The sequence below is a fragment of the Idiotropiscis lumnitzeri genome, chromosome 2 (genome assembly GCF_059441095.1).
Source record: "Idiotropiscis lumnitzeri isolate Australia: NSW breed Sydney's pygmy pipehorse chromosome 2, RoL_Ilum_1.0, whole genome shotgun sequence".
In the NCBI taxonomy this organism is placed as follows: Eukaryota; Metazoa; Chordata; class Actinopteri; order Syngnathiformes; family Syngnathidae; genus Idiotropiscis; species Idiotropiscis lumnitzeri.
In genome coordinates this window covers 603,147-621,516 of record NC_142392.1, presented here as the reverse complement: position 1 = coordinate 621,516, position 18,370 = coordinate 603,147, and the positions used below count along the sequence as shown (strand labels likewise).

General features: G+C 46.7%; 2 protein-coding genes across 2 annotated transcripts; one reads left to right on the top strand and one right to left on the bottom strand.

Moving 5' to 3' along the window:
- The first annotated feature begins 137 nt into the window (after positions 1–137).
- upf2 (UPF2 regulator of nonsense mediated mRNA decay) lies at positions 138–12,096 on the top strand. The gene is made up of 21 exons (XM_088287748.1): positions 138–212; positions 1,156–1,530; positions 1,797–2,576; positions 2,915–3,075; positions 3,155–3,346; positions 4,100–4,249; positions 4,336–4,439; positions 4,522–4,607; positions 5,375–5,483; positions 5,560–5,673; positions 5,855–5,971; positions 6,110–6,499; positions 6,871–7,146; positions 7,207–7,390; positions 8,519–8,667; positions 8,744–8,848; positions 8,934–9,032; positions 9,121–9,294; positions 10,594–10,735; positions 10,800–10,920; positions 11,208–12,096. Exons 1-21 carry the CDS (start codon positions 157–159, stop codon positions 11,215–11,217), a joined length of 3,894 nt encoding a protein of 1,297 aa, XP_088143874.1. The 5' UTR covers positions 138–156; the 3' UTR covers positions 11,218–12,096.
- A 1,057-nt stretch (positions 12,097–13,153) lies between these two features.
- proser2 (proline and serine rich 2) lies at positions 13,154–18,264 on the bottom strand. Its single transcript, XM_088287749.1, has 4 exons — positions 18,156–18,264; positions 16,816–17,003; positions 15,522–15,831; positions 13,154–15,443 (listed from the first exon to the last, which is right to left on the bottom strand). The coding sequence occupies exons 2-4, from the start codon at positions 16,918–16,920 to the stop codon at positions 14,044–14,046; spliced, it is 1,815 nt and encodes a 604-aa protein (XP_088143875.1). The 5' UTR covers positions 16,921–17,003; positions 18,156–18,264; the 3' UTR covers positions 13,154–14,043.
- Positions 18,265–18,370: the final 106 nt, after the last annotated feature.

Here is an 18,370-nt window from a genome sequence, read left to right as displayed (position 1 = left end):
ATTACATTCACATTTATTTCCAATGATAATAGTCGTGACATAAACATTGGCCAAAAACTGTAACGTGTCACCTGTTTGTTGAATATGTTAAAGGAGAGAAAATAAAAGTTAATAGTTTTTGTCAGGCGTAATTTTTATGCCACAGAGGGGTCCTTCATGTCACACGGAAATCAAACGTCGATGACCCATGGTTGTTTCCCTCTCACTTATAGGTAAATTCATCATTTTCAACATTTATATATTCGCATTTGACACCTCACGTGCTGAAAGATTAATTTAATTGCATTTACGCGTGCCTTAATATGTGAACTCACTCACCAATGAGCACTTTAACCTCGTCAGAATGCTTTGTTTACATCTTTTTGCTTGGCGTCCATTAGAGTGGCCTAGCGAAAAGTAATAGCAATGCAAGGTTCCTTTCGTGTGGAAAATCTTGACAAACGACATAACGTCTGAGAAATCGACGGTTAGTCTTTTTAATTTGTCAATAATCATATAGTTGTAAAACATTTGTTTGCCACGTCGTCTGCTGTGATTGAAAGGAAAAAGTGCCAACCGTGGAGCTAAGCTAAGTGGCTAACGTCAAATCGTGATTGGTTATTTAATTTGTTTGCGCTCAATTTAGGCATTATTTTTCCGATTATTACACATAGGTGTACTGCTCGCGTGTTTTAGTTTGTTGTGGCGTTACATTATGATTACTTTTGGGACGTTCCCTTACGTTCCAATTGAAAGCAAATTACGTACACTCACTTCCCCAGTAACAGTTTATAGGCCACCTGTACATATTTGGACATAAAAGTCATTGGTTTATGTAAAAAGATGAGATTCGTTACATCTCTCCTAATAACTTCCCATTTTGTACTAATTGTGCAAGCAATGCTTCAGCTATCATAATTATTACCAACCTCATACCAACATGCAACATCGTAATCTTCAGTTTATAGGTTTACATTTATTTTCACTCTTGCTCAGTTTCTCTTTGTATTCGTTTTGAATGTTGATTTTGGGTTATTAATATAATATACATGGGTGAATAGTGCTACTGTGACAATTTAAATAATGTCCTTCACAGGATGAATAAAGAATCTAGCTAGCCATCTATAATTTCCCATACGTACTGACAAATAACTTTTGCTTTTACACTTTTGTTAGTATGCCTGCTGAACGCAAGCGCTCATTAAACATGGACGAGAAAGACGTTTGTACCGCCAGCAGCAAGGACAAAGAGAAGGACAGAGATGTGGAGAGGAAAGCGGCAGCAGCAGCGGTACGGGACAAAGTCAAGGAAGAGGCCAAGATGAGTGGCAAAAAAGATGCTGGCAAAGAGGAGAAGAGGAAGCGTCAGGAGGAGGAGAGGAAGAAGAAAGAGGAGAAGGAGCGGAAGAAGAAAGAGGAGGAGAAACAGAAAGCGGAGGAAGAGCAGAAGCAAAAGGAGGAGGAGGTAAAGAGGCAGCAAGAGGAGCAGGAAAGGAAGCTTCAAGAGGAGGAGGCCAAAAGGCAACGAGAGGAGGAAGCGGCTATCCTCAAGTATGTAAACGTGAACTTGCTGCATCATGTTTGGCTTGTTTGTTCATCTTTTCCTCAACATCTATTGCGTAGATTTTATTTTCTTGTATACTATACCCCATTTGCTCATCCAGTTGGCCTCAAAATTGGGAATATCTTTTATTATTCTCTCAGACATTCATGTTCTTACGTGCGAAATTTCTTATCTTGACATCCCATGTCAATGTCCTGTGAACTTAGTGTAAATGTTCCATGTAAGCCTGTTTTTTCCCAATGATTTATCCTAGGGAAAAGGAAGAAGGTCACCAGCTGCACCAGGAGGCCTGGGAGCGCCACCACTGCCGGAAAGAGCTGCGCGGCAGGAACCAGAACGCCCACGAGGCCCGCCCGGAAGAGGCCTTCTTCAGCCGCCTGGACTCCAGCCTGAAGAAGAACACGGCCTTCGTCAAGAAGCTGCGCACGCTCACAGAGCAGCAGCGCGACTCGCTGTCCAACGACTTTGCCTCGCTCAACCTCAGCAAGTACATCGGCGAGGCGGTCAGCTCCGTGGTGGAGGCCAAGCTGAAGATCTCGGACGTGGGCTGCGCCGTGCACCTGTGCTCGCTCTTCCACCAGCGCTACGGCGAGTTCGCCCCGCTGCTCCTGCAGGCCTGGAAGAAGCACTTTGAGGCGCGCAAGGAGGACAAGGCACCCAACGTCAGCAAGCTGCGCACCGACCTGCGCTTCCTGGCCGAGCTCACCATCGTGGCCTTCTTCACCGACAAAGAGGGCCTGTCGCTCATCTACGAGCAGCTCAAGAACATCATCGGCGCCGACCGCGACACGCACACGCATGTATCTGTGGTGATCAGCTTCTGCAAGCACTGCGGCGACGACATCGCCGGCCTACTGCCCCGGAAGGTCAAGATGGCCGCCGAGAAATACGGCCTGGCCTTCCCGCCGAGCGAGATCATCAGTGCAGAGAAGCAGCAGCCCTTCCAGAACCTGCTGCGCGAGTACTTCACATCACTCGCCAAGCATCTGAAGAAGGACCACAGGGAGCTGCAGAACATCGAAAGGCAGAACAGGTCAGGTCGCGCTAAGGTTGTTAAAGTTTGTGAATTTGTTAGTTTTAGGACGGGCTTTATTTGTGTTTATTAGTTTTAATTCTTGCAAAAAACTTTTTTATTTTTTATTTTTTTATTGTTTTGCTGTGACTTTCAGATTGTCCCAATGAGCAACAATTGTGCTTTACAGAACCTGTTTCTTTCAGTACATTCTCTTGTGTTTTATGCAGTGGAGTGATGTTTTCATTTGTTATTTATTTTTTTCATAGGGAGTATTGAGTTGATGTTTATTTGCTTTCCTCTGGCTCAGGCCAAAGCTGCATTGTTAAGGTAACGCTAACGTCCGGTGTGGTCTTCAGGCGCATCTTGCATTCCAAAGGGGAGCTGAGCGAGGACCGCCACAAACAGTACGAGGAGTTTGCCACATCCTATCAGAAGCTGCTGGCCAACACGCAGTCGCTCGCTGACCTGCTGGATGAAAACATGCCAGAGTTGCCTCAGGACAAGACCGTGCAGGAAGGTGGGCCGTCCTTTCCCTACGTCTCAATCTCACTCGGCATCAACTCGGTGGAATAAAGCAGCCGCTCTTCTTCCCGCAGAACACGGCCCAGGCATCGACATTTTCACCCCCGGCAAGCCCGGAGAGTACGATCTGGAGGGCGGCCTGTGGGAGGACGAAGATGCTCGCAACTTCTACGAGAACTTGGTGGACCTGAAGGCGTTTGTCCCCGCCATCCTCTTCAAGGACAACGACAAGGGCGGACAAAGCAAAGACAAGGATGAAGCCAAAGGTCTGTTTGAAATAAATACAATCCGGCCTTGAATTATAGTTGCAACAATTTACAAACGTGAAAGTAATAAGCAACAAAATTAGAGTCTCGAAAAAGCAAAATCCTGACTTGCAAGTACACTTGTACCTGGCTTTGAGTAACCCAACTTATGAGTCATTGCTTGATTGAGTTGCCGTTAATTTGATTTATTTTTTTCTCTCTGATCATAATCAGAAAGCTAAAGATACGAGCCAGAGTTTGAAAAAAAAGCAAAATGGTGCAGTCATGCCCTCGCATGGGGGCAAGGAAAGCTTTCTCTTTTGCATGGATGACTGCTCGTAACTAAAAACAGTTTTCATCTTTGTATTGGCATCCAATACATTTCCATTTCAATTCGCCTTCTTTTCCCATATATTTCCAATAATTTCAGTCGTTTCCAATTTGGAACAAATCCTATTCAACTTTAATAGAAACTTTTCTAAAATTGACTGGAAATGACTCCAACTACTTGTAAGTGCCCCAATGAATTACTTTACAATACAAAATGAAAAACGCCACGCCCCTTAGTCGCACCCATTCAACACAAATAGTACAGTTTGGTAATTACATGCTGTAAAACCAGTTTCTTTTCATTCTATATTCATGTGTTTTTTTCCCCTCTTATTATAAACAAAATCCTGTTCACTACTGTTTCCCTGCTCAGTCCAAAGCAATTAAAATTCTTGTTGGGCGATGGTTGTCAATCGTCCCCCCCACCCCTCCCATCTTTTGCAGATGGCCGAGAGGCAAAGGAGGCCGCCGGCACCACAGAGGAGCTGGAGCTGGAGCTGGAGGCGCTGGACCTCGCCGACGAGCCTTTGGAACTGGAAGGAGCCGACGAGGCTGAGAGTGAAGAGCTGAGCAAAAAGCTCATCGATGAGCAGGGTGCGTAAATGACAGAAAAACACTGTCCTTTACTTTTCAGACATTTCTTATGATTGAAATCATTTGTTGCATCGTATGACATTTAGAGCCAGAGGATGAGGAGGCCAACACGGGATCCCACCTGAAGCTGATCGTGGACGCCTTCATCCAGCAGCTCCCGAACTGCGTGAACCGAGACCTTATAGACAAGGTCAGCACAAACCAGTCGACATCTATTAAACGAGCCGGCCGCACCGGCTAACGACAGCTTGGCGCTGTGTTGCCCCCTGCAGGCCGCCATGGACTTCTGCATGAACATGAACACCAAATCCAACAGGAGGAAACTTGTGCGGGCGCTCTTCACCGTGCCGCGGCAGAGGTGACACACCAACGCACACTCAGGACTATGCTGATGGAAGGCCATTTCAATGTTTTTCCACTACTGTGTGGCTAGTGAATGAAAAGATGTGAGCTGTGTGCTACTAGTACTGCTAGTGATGTTATACATCTCTACTCTTTCACATTGCATTTGAGTGCGCCATAGTCATGCTTGTGTGCAGACATCTCTCACAGCTCTGGAAGAAACTCACGAGTGAAACAGTCCTTTCACTAGTGTGCGCGCATGTTGTAACATAGAAGAAATGGAAGTCAGCAATGGTAATGTTTTTTCGACTGGTGTGCTCTAGCTAATACTGTACAGAAATGTCTTCAGAGTAGTGGAGGGCAGTAAGAAGAAAAAGTCACAAATAATAAATTGTTGTTCTCTCCGGGTACCCCAGTTATGCAACAAGTGTGCAGAAATGTCTTGTAGTCGTAAAAAGCGATAAAAATCTATAGTTGCTCAACTTGTGCGTTCTCGCCGTTCTAGTAGTACGAGAAACTTAATGGTAGAAGGCAGTATTGCAAAAAAATCACAAGTAAGCCATCTTCTTGTGAGCTGAATTGTATTACTAGTTAGGAAAAAGATCCTTCTCGTACTTGGACAAAACCAGGACACTTGTGGGATGTGAAATAAATGGCTCCCATGGATTTCTTTCCATGTGAGCGGAATGCATCAATCATCCTCATTGATCAATTTTGACTGATGTGACCGAGCTTCTGAGACTGACCACCCGGAGTTGAAGTGACTTTGGTCCTTGCATGCAGGTTGGATCTTTTGCCTTTTTACTCCCGCCTGGTGGCCACTCTTCATCCTTGCATGTCGGACGTGGCTGATGATCTCTGCTCCATGCTGAAGGGAGACTTCAGGTTTCACGTAAGGACCAAGACGCATTTGGCTTGGTATAGCCTGTTCGTTCCTGAACAAATTTTCTGTCGCTTTCATGCTCCAGATTCGCAAGAAGGACCAGATCAACATCGAGACCAAAAATAAAACAGTCCGCTTTATCGGGGAGCTGGCCAAGTTCAAGATGTTCTCAAAGACGGACACGCTTCATTGTCTGAAGGTGGCTGACCCCCTTGTGGACGTTGAATTTACGTTGATCCTTTTTAGTGAAACACAAAGCTGTTGTGTTGTTTGAATGGCAACGGGTTAATTGTTTAACTTTCTTGCTGATGCTGTGATCGACAGATGAACAATGACACCACGTTGTTCTTTTTTATTGTCGCGACTAATTCCACCACCAGATGTTGCTGTCTGACTTCACGCATCACCACGTGGAGATGGCGTGCACCCTGCTGGAAACCTGCGGCCGCTTCCTCTTCAGGTCGCCCGACTCTCACCTGCGCACAAGCGTCCTGCTGGTCAGCCTCTCTTCTGTTTTTTTTCCACTTGATTAGATTATAGAAATGCTTTTTTTCTTTGTATTTGTATTTGTTTGAACTTTGTTTTCATATTATTGCCGTGAGTGTGCATGTGTGACTATTATGTGGTCCCTCCAGGAGCAAATGATGCGTAAAAAACAGGCTCAGCATCTGGACGCGCGCTACGTGACCATGGTGGAGAACGCTTACTACTACTGCAACCCGCCGCCCATGGAGAAGACGGTGAAGAAGAAGAGGCCGCCGCTGCAGGAGTACATCCGCAAGCTGCTCTACAAGGACCTGTCCAAGGTCACCACGGAGAAGGTGCTCAGACAGATGCGCAAGCTGCCCTGGCAGGACCCCGAGGTGAAGAGCTACCTGATCTGCTGCATGGTCAACATCTGGAACGTCAAGTACAACAGCATCCACTGTGTGGCCAACCTGCTGGCTGGCCTGGTGGCCTACCAGGAGGACGTGGGCATCCATGTGGTGGACGGCGTCCTGGAGGACATTCGCCTGGGCATGGAGGTATACACGTTCTGAACATGAACACACCTAACAAAAAAATATATATATATCATATAATAAATAAATCCTTTCGTGGCTTCCATAGCCGACACTGAAAACATGGTGACAATCCCAAAGAGAATATTTTTTTCATTTAGTCAATTTATATTGTCAAACATTCAGAATATTTTTTAATTTTTATTATTCGTTTACATGTATCAAAGGTTGTGTTTTAAGGGCCACCATGCAGTTTGTCCATCCAGAAATAGAACAGCAGGGGCATTAACAAAAAAAAAAAAAAGGAGAGAGAGACTGTCAAAACAGCAATTCTTAAAAATGTGTTTAAAAATGATAATGTGAAAAATGCAGAATGTCATATTTGTGGCCACCAGGTCAACCAGCCAAAGTTCAACCAGCGGCGCATCAGCAGTGCCAAGTTTCTGGGCGAGCTGTACAACTACCGCATGGTGGAGTCCGCCGTCATCTTCCGCACGCTCTTCTCCTTCATCTCCTTTGGCGTCAATCAGGACGGCAGCCCTAGCTCGCTGGACCCCCCAGAGCACCTTTTCCGCATCCGCCTGGTGTGCACACTGCTGGACACCTGCGGCCAGTACTTCGATCGAGGTTCCAGCAAGAAGAAGCTCGACTGTTTCCTCATCTACTTCCAGGCAAGTCGCACTCGCGCCCTCTACCTAAGAAAGAGACTCAAGTGTTTTGTGCGTATGCAGCGCTACATCTGGTGGAAGAAGAGCGTGGACGCCTGGACCAAAGAGCACCCCTTCCCCATTGACATCGACTACATGATCAGCGACACGCTGGAGCTGCTGCGGCCCAAAATGAGGATCAGCTCCTCCCTGGAGGAGGCCAGCAGGCACGTGCTGGACCTTGAGCGGGAGGTGCTCGTCAAACTAGGTAAGGACGCAGCGTGTCATTGTTACAGGGGTGTGAAAACATTTACCCTGACTGATTTATTTTTTTGTACGCCCATTGAGTGTTTCACATCTTCACCTCACTGATCGGAAGTATTTAAAGTCTAATAAACATGCAAAGAGAGAGCGGAAGGGGGCAAATAGTTCTTCATGACACCGCACATATTTGTCACATCCTGTCTCACTGGTTGAGGTGCTCTTTTCCTTTGAACGTGGCGGCATTCCTGAAGTCATATTATAATCTTGTTGAGGGTGCAGTTTGTGTCCTGAGATGAACAATGACGTCATCCGGCTTGCTAATGATAGCGAGCACGTGGCTCCTTACTACGTACAAGAATGAATAAAAGTCTTCTAGAAGTGACCGTCCCATGCTTACCAATCAGCTTGTTGCACTTTGTTTGGCTCCGCCCCCTTTGAACCTCAAGGCTCCGGCAGCAAAAGAGGAAATGCCTGAGGATGTTTGCGTAGTTGCGTGTCACTCGACGGCCGAGGCGAACGCCGGCTTTGTTTGCCGGTTTCGAGGTGTCGACCGAGAAAAATGTCAACCGCCTTCTCCGCCCTTTGAGAGCGTGAAACAACCCCCCCAAAAAAACAAAAATAAAAACTAAAGTCTGAACACGACTCACACAGTTTGGGAAATTTAGCTTTGGAGTGAAATTTCATAACTTTAATGAGTTCTTCCGTGGAATTTGTCAATAAGTTGCCATGTGTCTGGTAAGTGTTTTCATGCTAAATTTGCATAAAAAAATTGCATGTGTGAAGTGATGGAGACCCTGAGGCGAACACTGCTGCTATTGTGTAAGCGTGATCCGATATTCGTCGTCTGCTAGGTCGCTTGAGAAACTCATGGACTGCTCTGCCTGGTTGCTTCTCTTGCATCACATTCTCACAGCTGGCCTGAGAAATGAAGAGAAGAACAACTGCTGAGTTGTTATCTGGGCTATTTGGGGAATGACGTTTCCAAACTGGAAACTTTCTTTGAGCGTTAATGGAGCTTAGGGTTGCTGTCATTTGATTTTTGTTTTCTTTATGGGGAAAGTATGGTGGTGTTTCCAAACATTCTGTAGAAAATGGGTTTGATGAGTCTTCCATATGTGTACCGTCTCCCCAGGTCTGGCCATGGGGAAGGATGGCCGCTCCAGCGCCATGAGCGAAGGCGAAGTCCTGGACGACGACGACGAGGATGAAGACGAGGAGGGCGGCGCTGAGACGGAGGAGCAGTCGGGCAATGAGAGCGAAATGAACGAACCCGAGGAGGACGTGAGTCTGCGAGCAACAATTCGATCGGCTTCCTTTCCAGCAGGCTCATCATCTTCCTCTTTTTATTTTTCCACAGGAGGCGTCAGACAATGAAGAGGAGGAGCGGGATGAGGAGGAAGAGGAGAACACCGACTACCTGACAGACTCCAACAAAGAGAACGAGACGGATGAAGAGAACAACGTGAGCGCGCTCCTTCCTCACTTTAACTTGAGTGATTTTTGCCTCGCACCGACGTGATGTGTGTTTTTCGGCTTGGCGCTTGTAGGAGGTGACCATCCGTGGCGGCGGACTGAAGCACGTGGCGTGCGCCGAGGACGAGGACTTCATCCAGGCGTTGGACAAGATGATGTTGGAGAACCTGCAGGTGCGCTCGGTGCTCCATTCTCCACTCGGCCACGCGGTTGGTCTTTTTTGACATGTGAAATGTCGGCCCTCCCGTTTGATCCCCGCAGCAGCGGAGCGGCGAGACAGTGAAGGTGCACCAGCTGGACGTGGCCATCCCACTGCAGCTGAAGAGCCAGCTGAGGAAGGGCGGCTCCAGCCAGCCGTGCGTCGGCGAGGCCGACGCCGACGTCTCGGACACCATGCAGTTTGTCATGCTCACGCGCAAGGGCAACAAGCAGCAGGTGAGCGTCGCCGCTGCCCACCGCGCCCGAGGGCCTCATTTCGTTTGCACCCAGTCGCACTAACACAGGACTTTGACAACTTTTTCTCCGACGGAAAGGGATGCTCCATTCACTTTGTTCAACTTTACATTTTGTCAGCGTGTTTCAACCAATCCATCCATGTATGTAAGAACGTGCAAATTCTAAAAGGCACTTTTCGTTTTTTGTGTGTGCTGTCTGCCACAAGGACATCTTTTGGTTGAACATCAGCAGATTGTTCCCAATTTTGTATGACATTGTATTACTATTGTCACATTTTGCTTCCTTTCAGTTTCATAAGTGTCAATTGGCTATTCCTATTTGTCACCATCTCATTTTTAAAAATACTGCAAGAGCACAGCCATCCCATTTTGGGCTTGTGGGAGGCAATGACACCTGAAATTATTTATGTCCAGTCTACTCCCCAAATTGGTTTTGCACATTGCACAAAGAAGTGCCTGATGAAGCGAAATGTGGGCTTCCCTGCCAAACCTGCTGCCCTCGTCAGCCAAGCTCAGATAAGCGGAGAAAATGGATGGATACATGTCTTGTGAAATTCCACAAAAATAGCAGACACTTTCTGCTACGCTGATCACTAAAATGTTTTTGGTACAATTTTCATATTTCTGTGCAGCCTGTTACCAAAAGGCTCCCAGACTAATAGTAGGCTCATAAACACACCTGAACACAGAACTCACACACCCAGTCAAAAGCACACACACAGCAATAATATTGACTCTCAAACTGAATGTGCGTGTGTGTGCGTGCTGGCAAGCTGCAGCTGGGGAATGTGTGGTTTGGAGTTTGAGGCTGCCTGTGGAGGGTGTGCCTACTTTTTGGTTGTAAAACCAAGAAAATTGCTGGAAAAGTACACATTTCATCCTTGTAGCTGTACAACACACGCACACATACAATTTATACAGTGTGTGTGTGTGTGTGTGTGCGCGCGCTGCTATATAGTTAGTTCTCCGGTCACACCTTCAGCACACATGTTGACATTAAACTGGGATGTGAATTCCTTTTTGATTCATTTTAAAAAGTACATATGTGTGGATCTCACCCTTATTTCAGGACCAGAATACCGAACCATTTTTTTTTTCTAACAAATATTATTTTGATTCAACAAAAATTGTCAATTAATGGATTCATTGTAGCACCTCTACTAGCTATCATAAGCTTTGGACAGTTGCACAAATCCCAGATGCAATAATGCATTCTTTTCTATTAAGTTTTACAAATGAGTGATGTGTGTGTGTGTTTGTGTGTGTGTGTGTTGCGCAGTTCAAGATCCTGAATGTGCCGCTGTCGTCACACCTGGCCGCCAACCACTTCAACCAGCAGCAGGCCGAGCAGGAGGAGCGCATGCGCATGAAGAAACTCACCCTGGACATCAACGAGCGCCAGGAGCAGGAAGACTACCAGGGTACGAGTCCATGTGAGCCGCGTCACATCGCCGCCACTCCAACATTGGCGTTGGTGTCTTGCAGAGATGCTGCAGTCTCTGGCCCAGCGCCCGGCGCAGGCTAACACCAACCGCGAGCGCCGGCCCCGCTACCAGCACCCCAAAGGCGCCCCCAACGCTGACCTCATCTTCAAGACCGGAGGAAGGTGAGATGCTCCATTGCGCTGCTGTCGAACTATATGATATTTGGATCGACGCGTTATCAAAAGCAAACGTTCAAAAGGGCCTGCATCAAAATGTCAAGAGAAAAACAAGTGGAAAGAAAAAGAAATAGGTTTAATGTTCCAGGATATTATACAAATCAAACATAAAAAAAAAAAAAGTGTCCCAAGTATGCTTCCAACATAGCGAGTGAAACACGTCCCAGTACTCGAATGTTGAAGGCGAATGTGGTCACACGGCCTCATCCAGTTGCCCATCCGTCCGTCCCCAGGAGACGCTGACGATTCCTCAGCTGAGCGAGCAACAGAGCGAAGGAACAAGCAAGAGGAGGGAGAAGATCGGAGGGAAACCCGTCCGGCAGGTAGGGGGGACGAGACCTCCAAAGACGGGGACAGAACCACCCCCTGACCTCGACACCTCACCCCCCCCACCCCCACCCACCCGAGGGGGCTCGAGGACGACAGACAGACCAAAGTGGCGGCCAGGGGAACAGAGGTTTTTCTTTTTGTCTGTTGCCTGAGATGACAAACAAAAAACAAACAAGTACTAAAAGATGACTTGAGGCGGACAGTGAAGGCCTCGTCGTGTAAATCACACGCAGGTAAGCGGACAAATTAGATGAAGGGGTGTGATTTTTTTTTTGACAGGGGGACTGGTTGAAGTAAACTTGGGAACACATAAGCGGGACAGCGACCAAGTGCTGTCATCAAAATGTGCAAACGTTGCGTGACTGATTGACACTTCTTACAAGAATGATGAAGGTTTGGGCTTTAGGGGTAAAAAAAAAAAATCTTGACAGGTGAACTTGCGTTGACTTTATGTAAACATTTGAATGGCCAACTGTTTGGGTTGGACTTGTTCGTTTGAGGGTCACTTGTCAAGGTTCTGGTGCACTTTCGGTGCATCCTTAAATTTCACTTCAACGGCCAATCTTCTTCCTGCAAGTCGTGCGTACACGTTTAATTGTCTGAAGTTAAGTTGCCGCAAGTTAAGTGAACCGTTGCATTGGCCATGGCACCCTTGTGAACGTGTAACCATGTTTTCACTTCTAGTAACTTTATCTTTTCATTCTCTTGCAAAACGTCAAGCGGGGTTTTTTTTTTTTGTGATGGATTGCCTGAGCTTCTTATTGATAACCTAAATACATTGTTTGTGTCCTATTCAAGCGTCAGACTCTGATTTGATTGGCTTAATTTAGCTGTGGCAAGTAAAAAAGCGTGTTGGTCGGTCGGTGAGGGAAGGCGTGCGAGCGAGCGGGCGGGCGGGCTGGTGCGCCTGTTTGTTTAAAGTCTAATTACATGGCGCCTAACACAAGCATGTGCTCATTTCCTGCGTGCTGCTCCTCCAAAACGGACAACAACGCCGCTTGTGTGTTTTTCATCTTACATCACAAGCGTATGAAAAGTTGAATTATTCGCTACTACAAATAATTAGGAGCCTGACCAACAAGTAACGGTATCATTAAAAAAAACTATAAATAAAAAAAATGTGGTGTGGTAGTCATGGCAACCTTCATTTCATGAACCGAAACACAGTTATCTTCAATCTGATTCAAGTGTTTGCAGCCCACACTAGTCTATGCCGCTGAATTCAATTAAAATCCAAGTCACAAAGCAAACAGCGAGTGTAAACTCCTCCTAACACAAAACTTGAATGAACGTGAAACCATTTGACATTTATTGCTCAGCAGAAAGTCCTCATTCACTGGCAGCCTTTTGTGCATTTGACTGATCTCTGAAGACCAAGCGAATATTTTACTCTATGACAATGTAAGCAACCAAACTAAGAAACGAACAGAAATGTGTTTCTGTTCTTTAATAATCAGAAGTAGAAGATGGGTTGCTTTTGTTTGTTTGGTTTGGTTCAGACCAAAAAAAGCAGAGCGAGCCAACTTTCTGTGACTCAGAACAGTGACTGACACCAATAATGTTTTGCTTATGACACCAAAACAAGACTGAAAACGCTTCTGATGGTAAAATAAGTTCTACTCTGTCTATTGAATGCATATACAAACTCTGTCCGAGTTTAAGGTGCCTAAATTTCAAGCATGAAAGTCAACAGCCCACAACGTTTGAGTGCGCCTTCAAACCTGTCTGCAGTTTTGGAACTTTCCCATCCAAGCCTGGTGAAATATTGCACCCCTGCAGCCAATCATTGAATAGTGCCAGCTCATTCTTTACATTCCACGGCCACTCCAAAGAACTAATAGTCACAAAGGAGACGCAGGAGTCGCTTTATTGATTGCAACAGCATCCGTCTTTCTCCATGATTTTGTACACGCCGTAGGTTGAACTCTTTGCTGTTCAAGTACAGTAGAGGAGACACTTCATAGTAACTGTAGGTACCCTACAGAGGAAACCGGAGTCTGCAAACATGTTATTCCCACAGTAGTGACACTGTGGATGTGATGTCACTCAAAATATACTTCATAAGTGATTGTAGCTGAACTACAGCGGCCGGAGTCTGGAAAAAAAAAAAAACACACACATGCGTTCATAAATATGGATTGGCCCATAAAAAGTTAAGAACTGACAATCTGCTAGAATACGGAGCAAAGGAAAGTTATTTGTCGACTGTGGTTGAAGTGCTTTTGCTCAGTACGATGCCTTTGTCCTGCCTGCACAAAGTTGCTGCACAAAATATTTCTTCCGCAGAGTGGAACAAAATCCCATTCCAAAGTTTGTGGTTTGTGGAGGAGGCTGGTCCACTGAGTAAAAATAACCTCCAGCCCAGAGTCACATAATCCCAAATAACCCTTTTGCCCTACAACCGCATATACTTGCTCCCAATCAGTTGAGAAAAAAACTCAAGTTCTTCTGCTCACTAAAGAAAAACTTGCCGACCATTGCGCGTTCCCGAAAGCTGCTGACAAAAACGAACAAAGTCGGTAAACATAGCAGTAAAAACAGAGGTTCCCTTTGCAAACATCAAGAAATGTATCATCATAACATTTCCAACTGCAGTTTTTCAATTGCCTAGAAACGAGAACTGGCTGTGCAGGTCTATCTTCTCCAAGTAATTAGGTCTCCGCAGCCACACCTTAACCTTTGGAGAGGCATGAAAACCTTCCATTGAAGCTGCACCGGCAGGAACGTGGCCAAAGTACATCACGACTCTTTCAGTAGTCCAAGTTTCTTCAGTGCCTGCTTGCGAGATTCCTCTGTTGCATCTCGGCCAGAAAATTGCACGGTGATACCTTGGGGACGAAACATGGGGGCGGCTCTTCGTTTGGCATCCGTCGCAGCTGCTATGCCAGCGCTGTGATGTGAAGTCTGAGTGTTTCTTGGTGCTGGCGTCGGTGGTGGCCCTTTGAAAGCCCTGCTTGGACTGTCTGCTGGGCGCTGTAACCCAATAGAAGGGTTGATGGTCCGGCTCTTACCACCGTAACTGTTGAGTTTGGTTGGTAGGGGTTGGGGTTTGACAGGCAAGTTTAGATTCACATCAATGTGAGAGCTGAGTATGTCAGGAAGGTCACTCCTAGTCATGGCTGCGGTCGCAGGGTTCAGGACTTTGGACTTTCCTCCATAACTGTTGAACTCACTGGGGTTCGCCCGCGCGGAAGTAAGGACTTTGGGTCCAGAACTTATCAGAGGCGTCACAGGTTCGTTCTTCGAGGAACCTGGAGCGACCACAATGGATTTACCCCCAAAACTGTTCAATTCTAGTGATATGACGTCTGACTGCGGCGCAGCTGGTCTGGTTTCCTCCAGAGGAGGTGGGCTCACAGGAGGCTTTCTGATCTCAAGGCTCCTGGGGGACTCAGAAGGTAGACTCTCTGTCTTTTTGCTTTGAGGCGATGTAGGGACATTGCCGTCTGGTGCATGGATGGTGGTCTCGGTTAGGCAAACCTTGGTCTCCAAAGTACGGGAGGCACTGGTCTCTCTACTTGGGTTAGAACTTGGTGTCATACCGTCAACGGTATCGTGGACTAACAACCCTCCTGACATGGCTCGGTTTTTGGCCAGGCCCAACTTAGACAGTGCTTCCATTCTGGTTTTCTCAGGTGTGGGGTCCTTAAAGGAAACGCTGCGGGTGGTGGTACTTTGCAACTTATGCACCAAATTTGGCTGAAAATCCTCCTGCAAGAGAGCCTGTGGCGCTCCTGCTAGATTTGACAGCATCAGCGCCCGCCTGTCATGGAGGTTCACATTGGATACTGGCTGATTCTGGAGCTCTTTGTTGCCAAGAATCATACTGATGTTGGCTGGGTATCTGGTAGGCTTAGCGAATGTCGGAGGACCCTGCTTCGTGGGGAGGTATCGGCCAAGGCCTAGTGACTTTTCATCCTCGTGGCTGTGCTGGCTGTGGAGTAAAGCTGAACTGTTGGGTGCGCCCGCTGCCTGGTTCTCAGCTATCTTCTTGGCAATGAGGACCGGGGTGGGGACAGAGCCAGCTGGGTGGTAGGAGTGACCGTCTGTCGGCTCATAACCGGCAGAGTGGTCAAGAGGATCATGTCTAGGTTTTATCTCAAAGTGGCTCTCAGGGTTCATTGCCATTTTCTGGAAATCTGAGCAGAACAAAATTCAAGATGTCAAGACTCAATTTTAATTGATTTTTACTGAGTATAAGAAATTATATGCAGTACCTGGACTGGTAAGCTTGAAGACCGGCAATTTGGCAAGCATCATGTCCGGATCTGGGCGTACCAGGTCTATAATATCTTGGTCTTTAGCGCCGAGACGTCCGGTTGTCATAGGGTGTACGGTGTAGAGATCCGGGGTATCCAGCGGTCCATCCATCTCGTGGCCAAGAAGGCTTCCGCTTGCTGCAGACTTGACGAGTTTGGCCCTGAGCTCGTCCTCCTCTAGGCTGTTCTCCAGTGATCCGATAGTCTCTTCAAAAAACTGGAGGCACTCCTTCTCCTCCGGGCTTAGAAAGCGCAGCGTGTCTTCATCCTGCGCAGGTCAATAAAAACGACCGTTGGTCAGCGACTTTGTCGACGGAACGCGACGAGATCAATGCGCAAGCACCGCGCGCGGCTGGCGTCTGCGATCGTGTAACCAAGATGTGGCTCGACACTCAAACAGGAGTGAGGTGGAACTGGTTGGGGCGGCCTCATGTGTTGCTAACGGATGTTGTCCCTGAGGCGTGTGAAGGTTGTCAAGCAGGTGTGATTGCCGCAACTGCATGTTTTGTGTAAACAGCCTGAATCAGACGCAATTATCGTTTGGACAATAGGAGACCAGAACAAGGCTCTTGTGTAACAGCGTCGGCCATTCCTCCAACGGGGACTTAAGTGACACCCAGAGAGAGGTAGCCATGTGCTTTGCTGGTTTATTCTTGCTTTTCAATTCAGAAATGTGCCAGATTTCATGTTAGTTTGGATGCGCTACAGACGGGCGAGGAAAGAACGATGATTATTGTTGTGACGGTTGCGTCAGTGCCGTCTTAGTTCATGCCTATGTCAAAACATTTGAATTTGTCTTCAAGTGAGCAAATGTTGGTTCTAATTGTTCGTCTTTGATTTCTTTACAATCCAAACTTGATTGATTGAGTGATTTTTTTTGGGGGGGGGGGACCTCATTGAGATGGAGTAACACGGGGGTCTCCATCTCTGGTCCTCGAGGGGCGTTTTCCTGCTTGTTTTCGAGGTTTCCTCCTTAAACACGCCTGATTCAAATGATCTGCATCGTTCTCAGGCCCCTGCAGAACTACGGAGCTGATTATTCGATTGTGGTGCGTTGCATGTGGGACCCTTCGAAAACGTGGAGGAAAGCGGCCCTCGAGGGCTGGAGTTTGAGACCCCTGGAGTACGATGTACTGAAGAGCATTAAACACGACTGCAACGGAGTTCATTTTTTGTTGTTGTTTGTTTAATTCTGGCAACAGAATGATGCAATCAAACTAACTACCATCGCTAGTTTTTGAGTGGTACTGACCCGCAGCCTTACGCTCCGGTCCAACGCGCCGTTGACTCGGGAGCGCCGCTGATTGTTGGCCATGTCCAGGATGAGGGCAGAAGGGCTCGGCCGAGCTTTGGACATCTCCGGGGGCTGCACTAGGACGGAAGCAAAATCATGCCTGCTCCTCGTTCCGAGGAGTCAGCGGATCATCGCTTCGCCTCGGTCTGAAGAGGAGACATCAAGTTCAAAAGTAAGAAGAAAAAGTCAAGTTTTTTGCTTTCCGCATCATCCAATTTCCCTCAAGGGACCGAGTCTGTCCTTGTAGATGAAGCATATCTTTCTTATCAAAATTGTTTAAGAAGCAAGCACAGCTGTCCTTCCATCTTTATTTCACATGATGAATTCATATTTTGAGAGGCCAGGAATCAGTCACCATATTCACAAGCGCGGCAATGAAAGTTTTGGAGTGATGACATCTGAGTCAATTGAGTTACGAGCTTGGTCACGGATCAAATGAAACTCCGAAGCGAAGGTAGCACTGACGTGACTCGTGAACCTACAACGCAGCGGCGCCGGGCGGACCTGTTGAGCCGGTAAAAAGCAAGCTGCGCAACCGGCTCCTCAGCCCGAAACTACACGACTGCACATTCTTCTGCAAAACCTCACTTTGACTTTATTGTTGCCTCGTTACATCATCAAATGCCGCTTCTTATAATCATCATCGGCACTCGTTGTGTGCTTCTTCTGCCCCAGTTCAACATTTCTGCCTGACCGCCACATGCATGGGACTCAATCTATCGGCGGCTCGTGTACCTTTATGTTCCTCCGACCCACTTGATGGATTGCTTTGCGTTGGTTGACAACACACACAAAACGGTAACAGACGTTTACTAAGATCTCTCCATTCAAGTCAATGCTGGGTCGTGGAGTTAGTGAGTGGAATGGAATGTTTTAAAATAGGAAGTTTTTTTTGTTGTTGTTTTTTCTTAAGTGCTTGAGAAATAGGGAATGTCTGACTGAAGCTTTCTTCAATGTTGCTTCTCTTTTAGGTAAACAAACTCAAGTGTCAAGAATACGACATGCTCACTTGTTCCAAATACCAAATAGTATGCAATTCATCTAGTCAAAGACATTTAGAAAAAAACATTTTCAAGCATCAAGTTTAGGATGAAATCCATTTTATACACAAATTGTAGAATTCAATACATTAAATATCAAGGAATTAAAAGTATTTTTCCATAGGTTTCAATTAGGTAAATAATATATTATTTAACTGATGATGTATTTGAAGACCTGAAATTGGAAATTCCAAAATCATGCCCAAAAATCCTTTGGAAGCAAGTTGGATACAATTCCAGAGGTGAAAGAGAATTTACCTTCAAATGTGTAAGACCCATCCTCGTGTAAAAGTCTTGCCAGACCGAAATAGATTTTTTTTCTGCAACAAGTCCCACTTGTGTTGTTGCCTGCTGACTCCACCTCGACTGGATGACGCGCCAACTTAAGACGGGCCAACAATAAGACAAGCCCCGCCCCTCGCAGCAAGACGCATGCGTGTGACCCCCGATGTGCACGTGTGTGGAGGAAGTCG

Bases quoted from the DNA above. Each gene is read 5' to 3' on its own strand.
- upf2 (XM_088287748.1), top strand. From the start codon at position 157: ATGTCACACGGAAATCAAACGTCGATGACCCATGGTTGTTTCCCTCTC. The intron at 5,484-5,559 runs GTAAGGACCAAG...TTCATGCTCCAG, and splicing joins AGGGAGACTTCAGGTTTCAC to ATTCGCAAGAAGGACCAGAT. The intron at 7,147-7,206 runs GCAAGTCGCACT...GTGCGTATGCAG, and splicing joins GTTTCCTCATCTACTTCCAG to CGCTACATCTGGTGGAAGAA.
- proser2 (XM_088287749.1), bottom strand. From the start codon at position 16,920: ATGTCCAAAGCTCGGCCGAGCCCTTCTGCCCTCATCCTGGACATGGCC. The intron at 15,832-16,815 runs GTCAGTACCACT...TGACCTGCGCAG, and splicing joins ACCGGAGCGTAAGGCTGCGG to GATGAAGACACGCTGCGCTT. The intron at 15,444-15,521 runs GTACTGCATATA...TGTTCTGCTCAG, and splicing joins CTTCAAGCTTACCAGTCCAG to ATTTCCAGAAAATGGCAATG.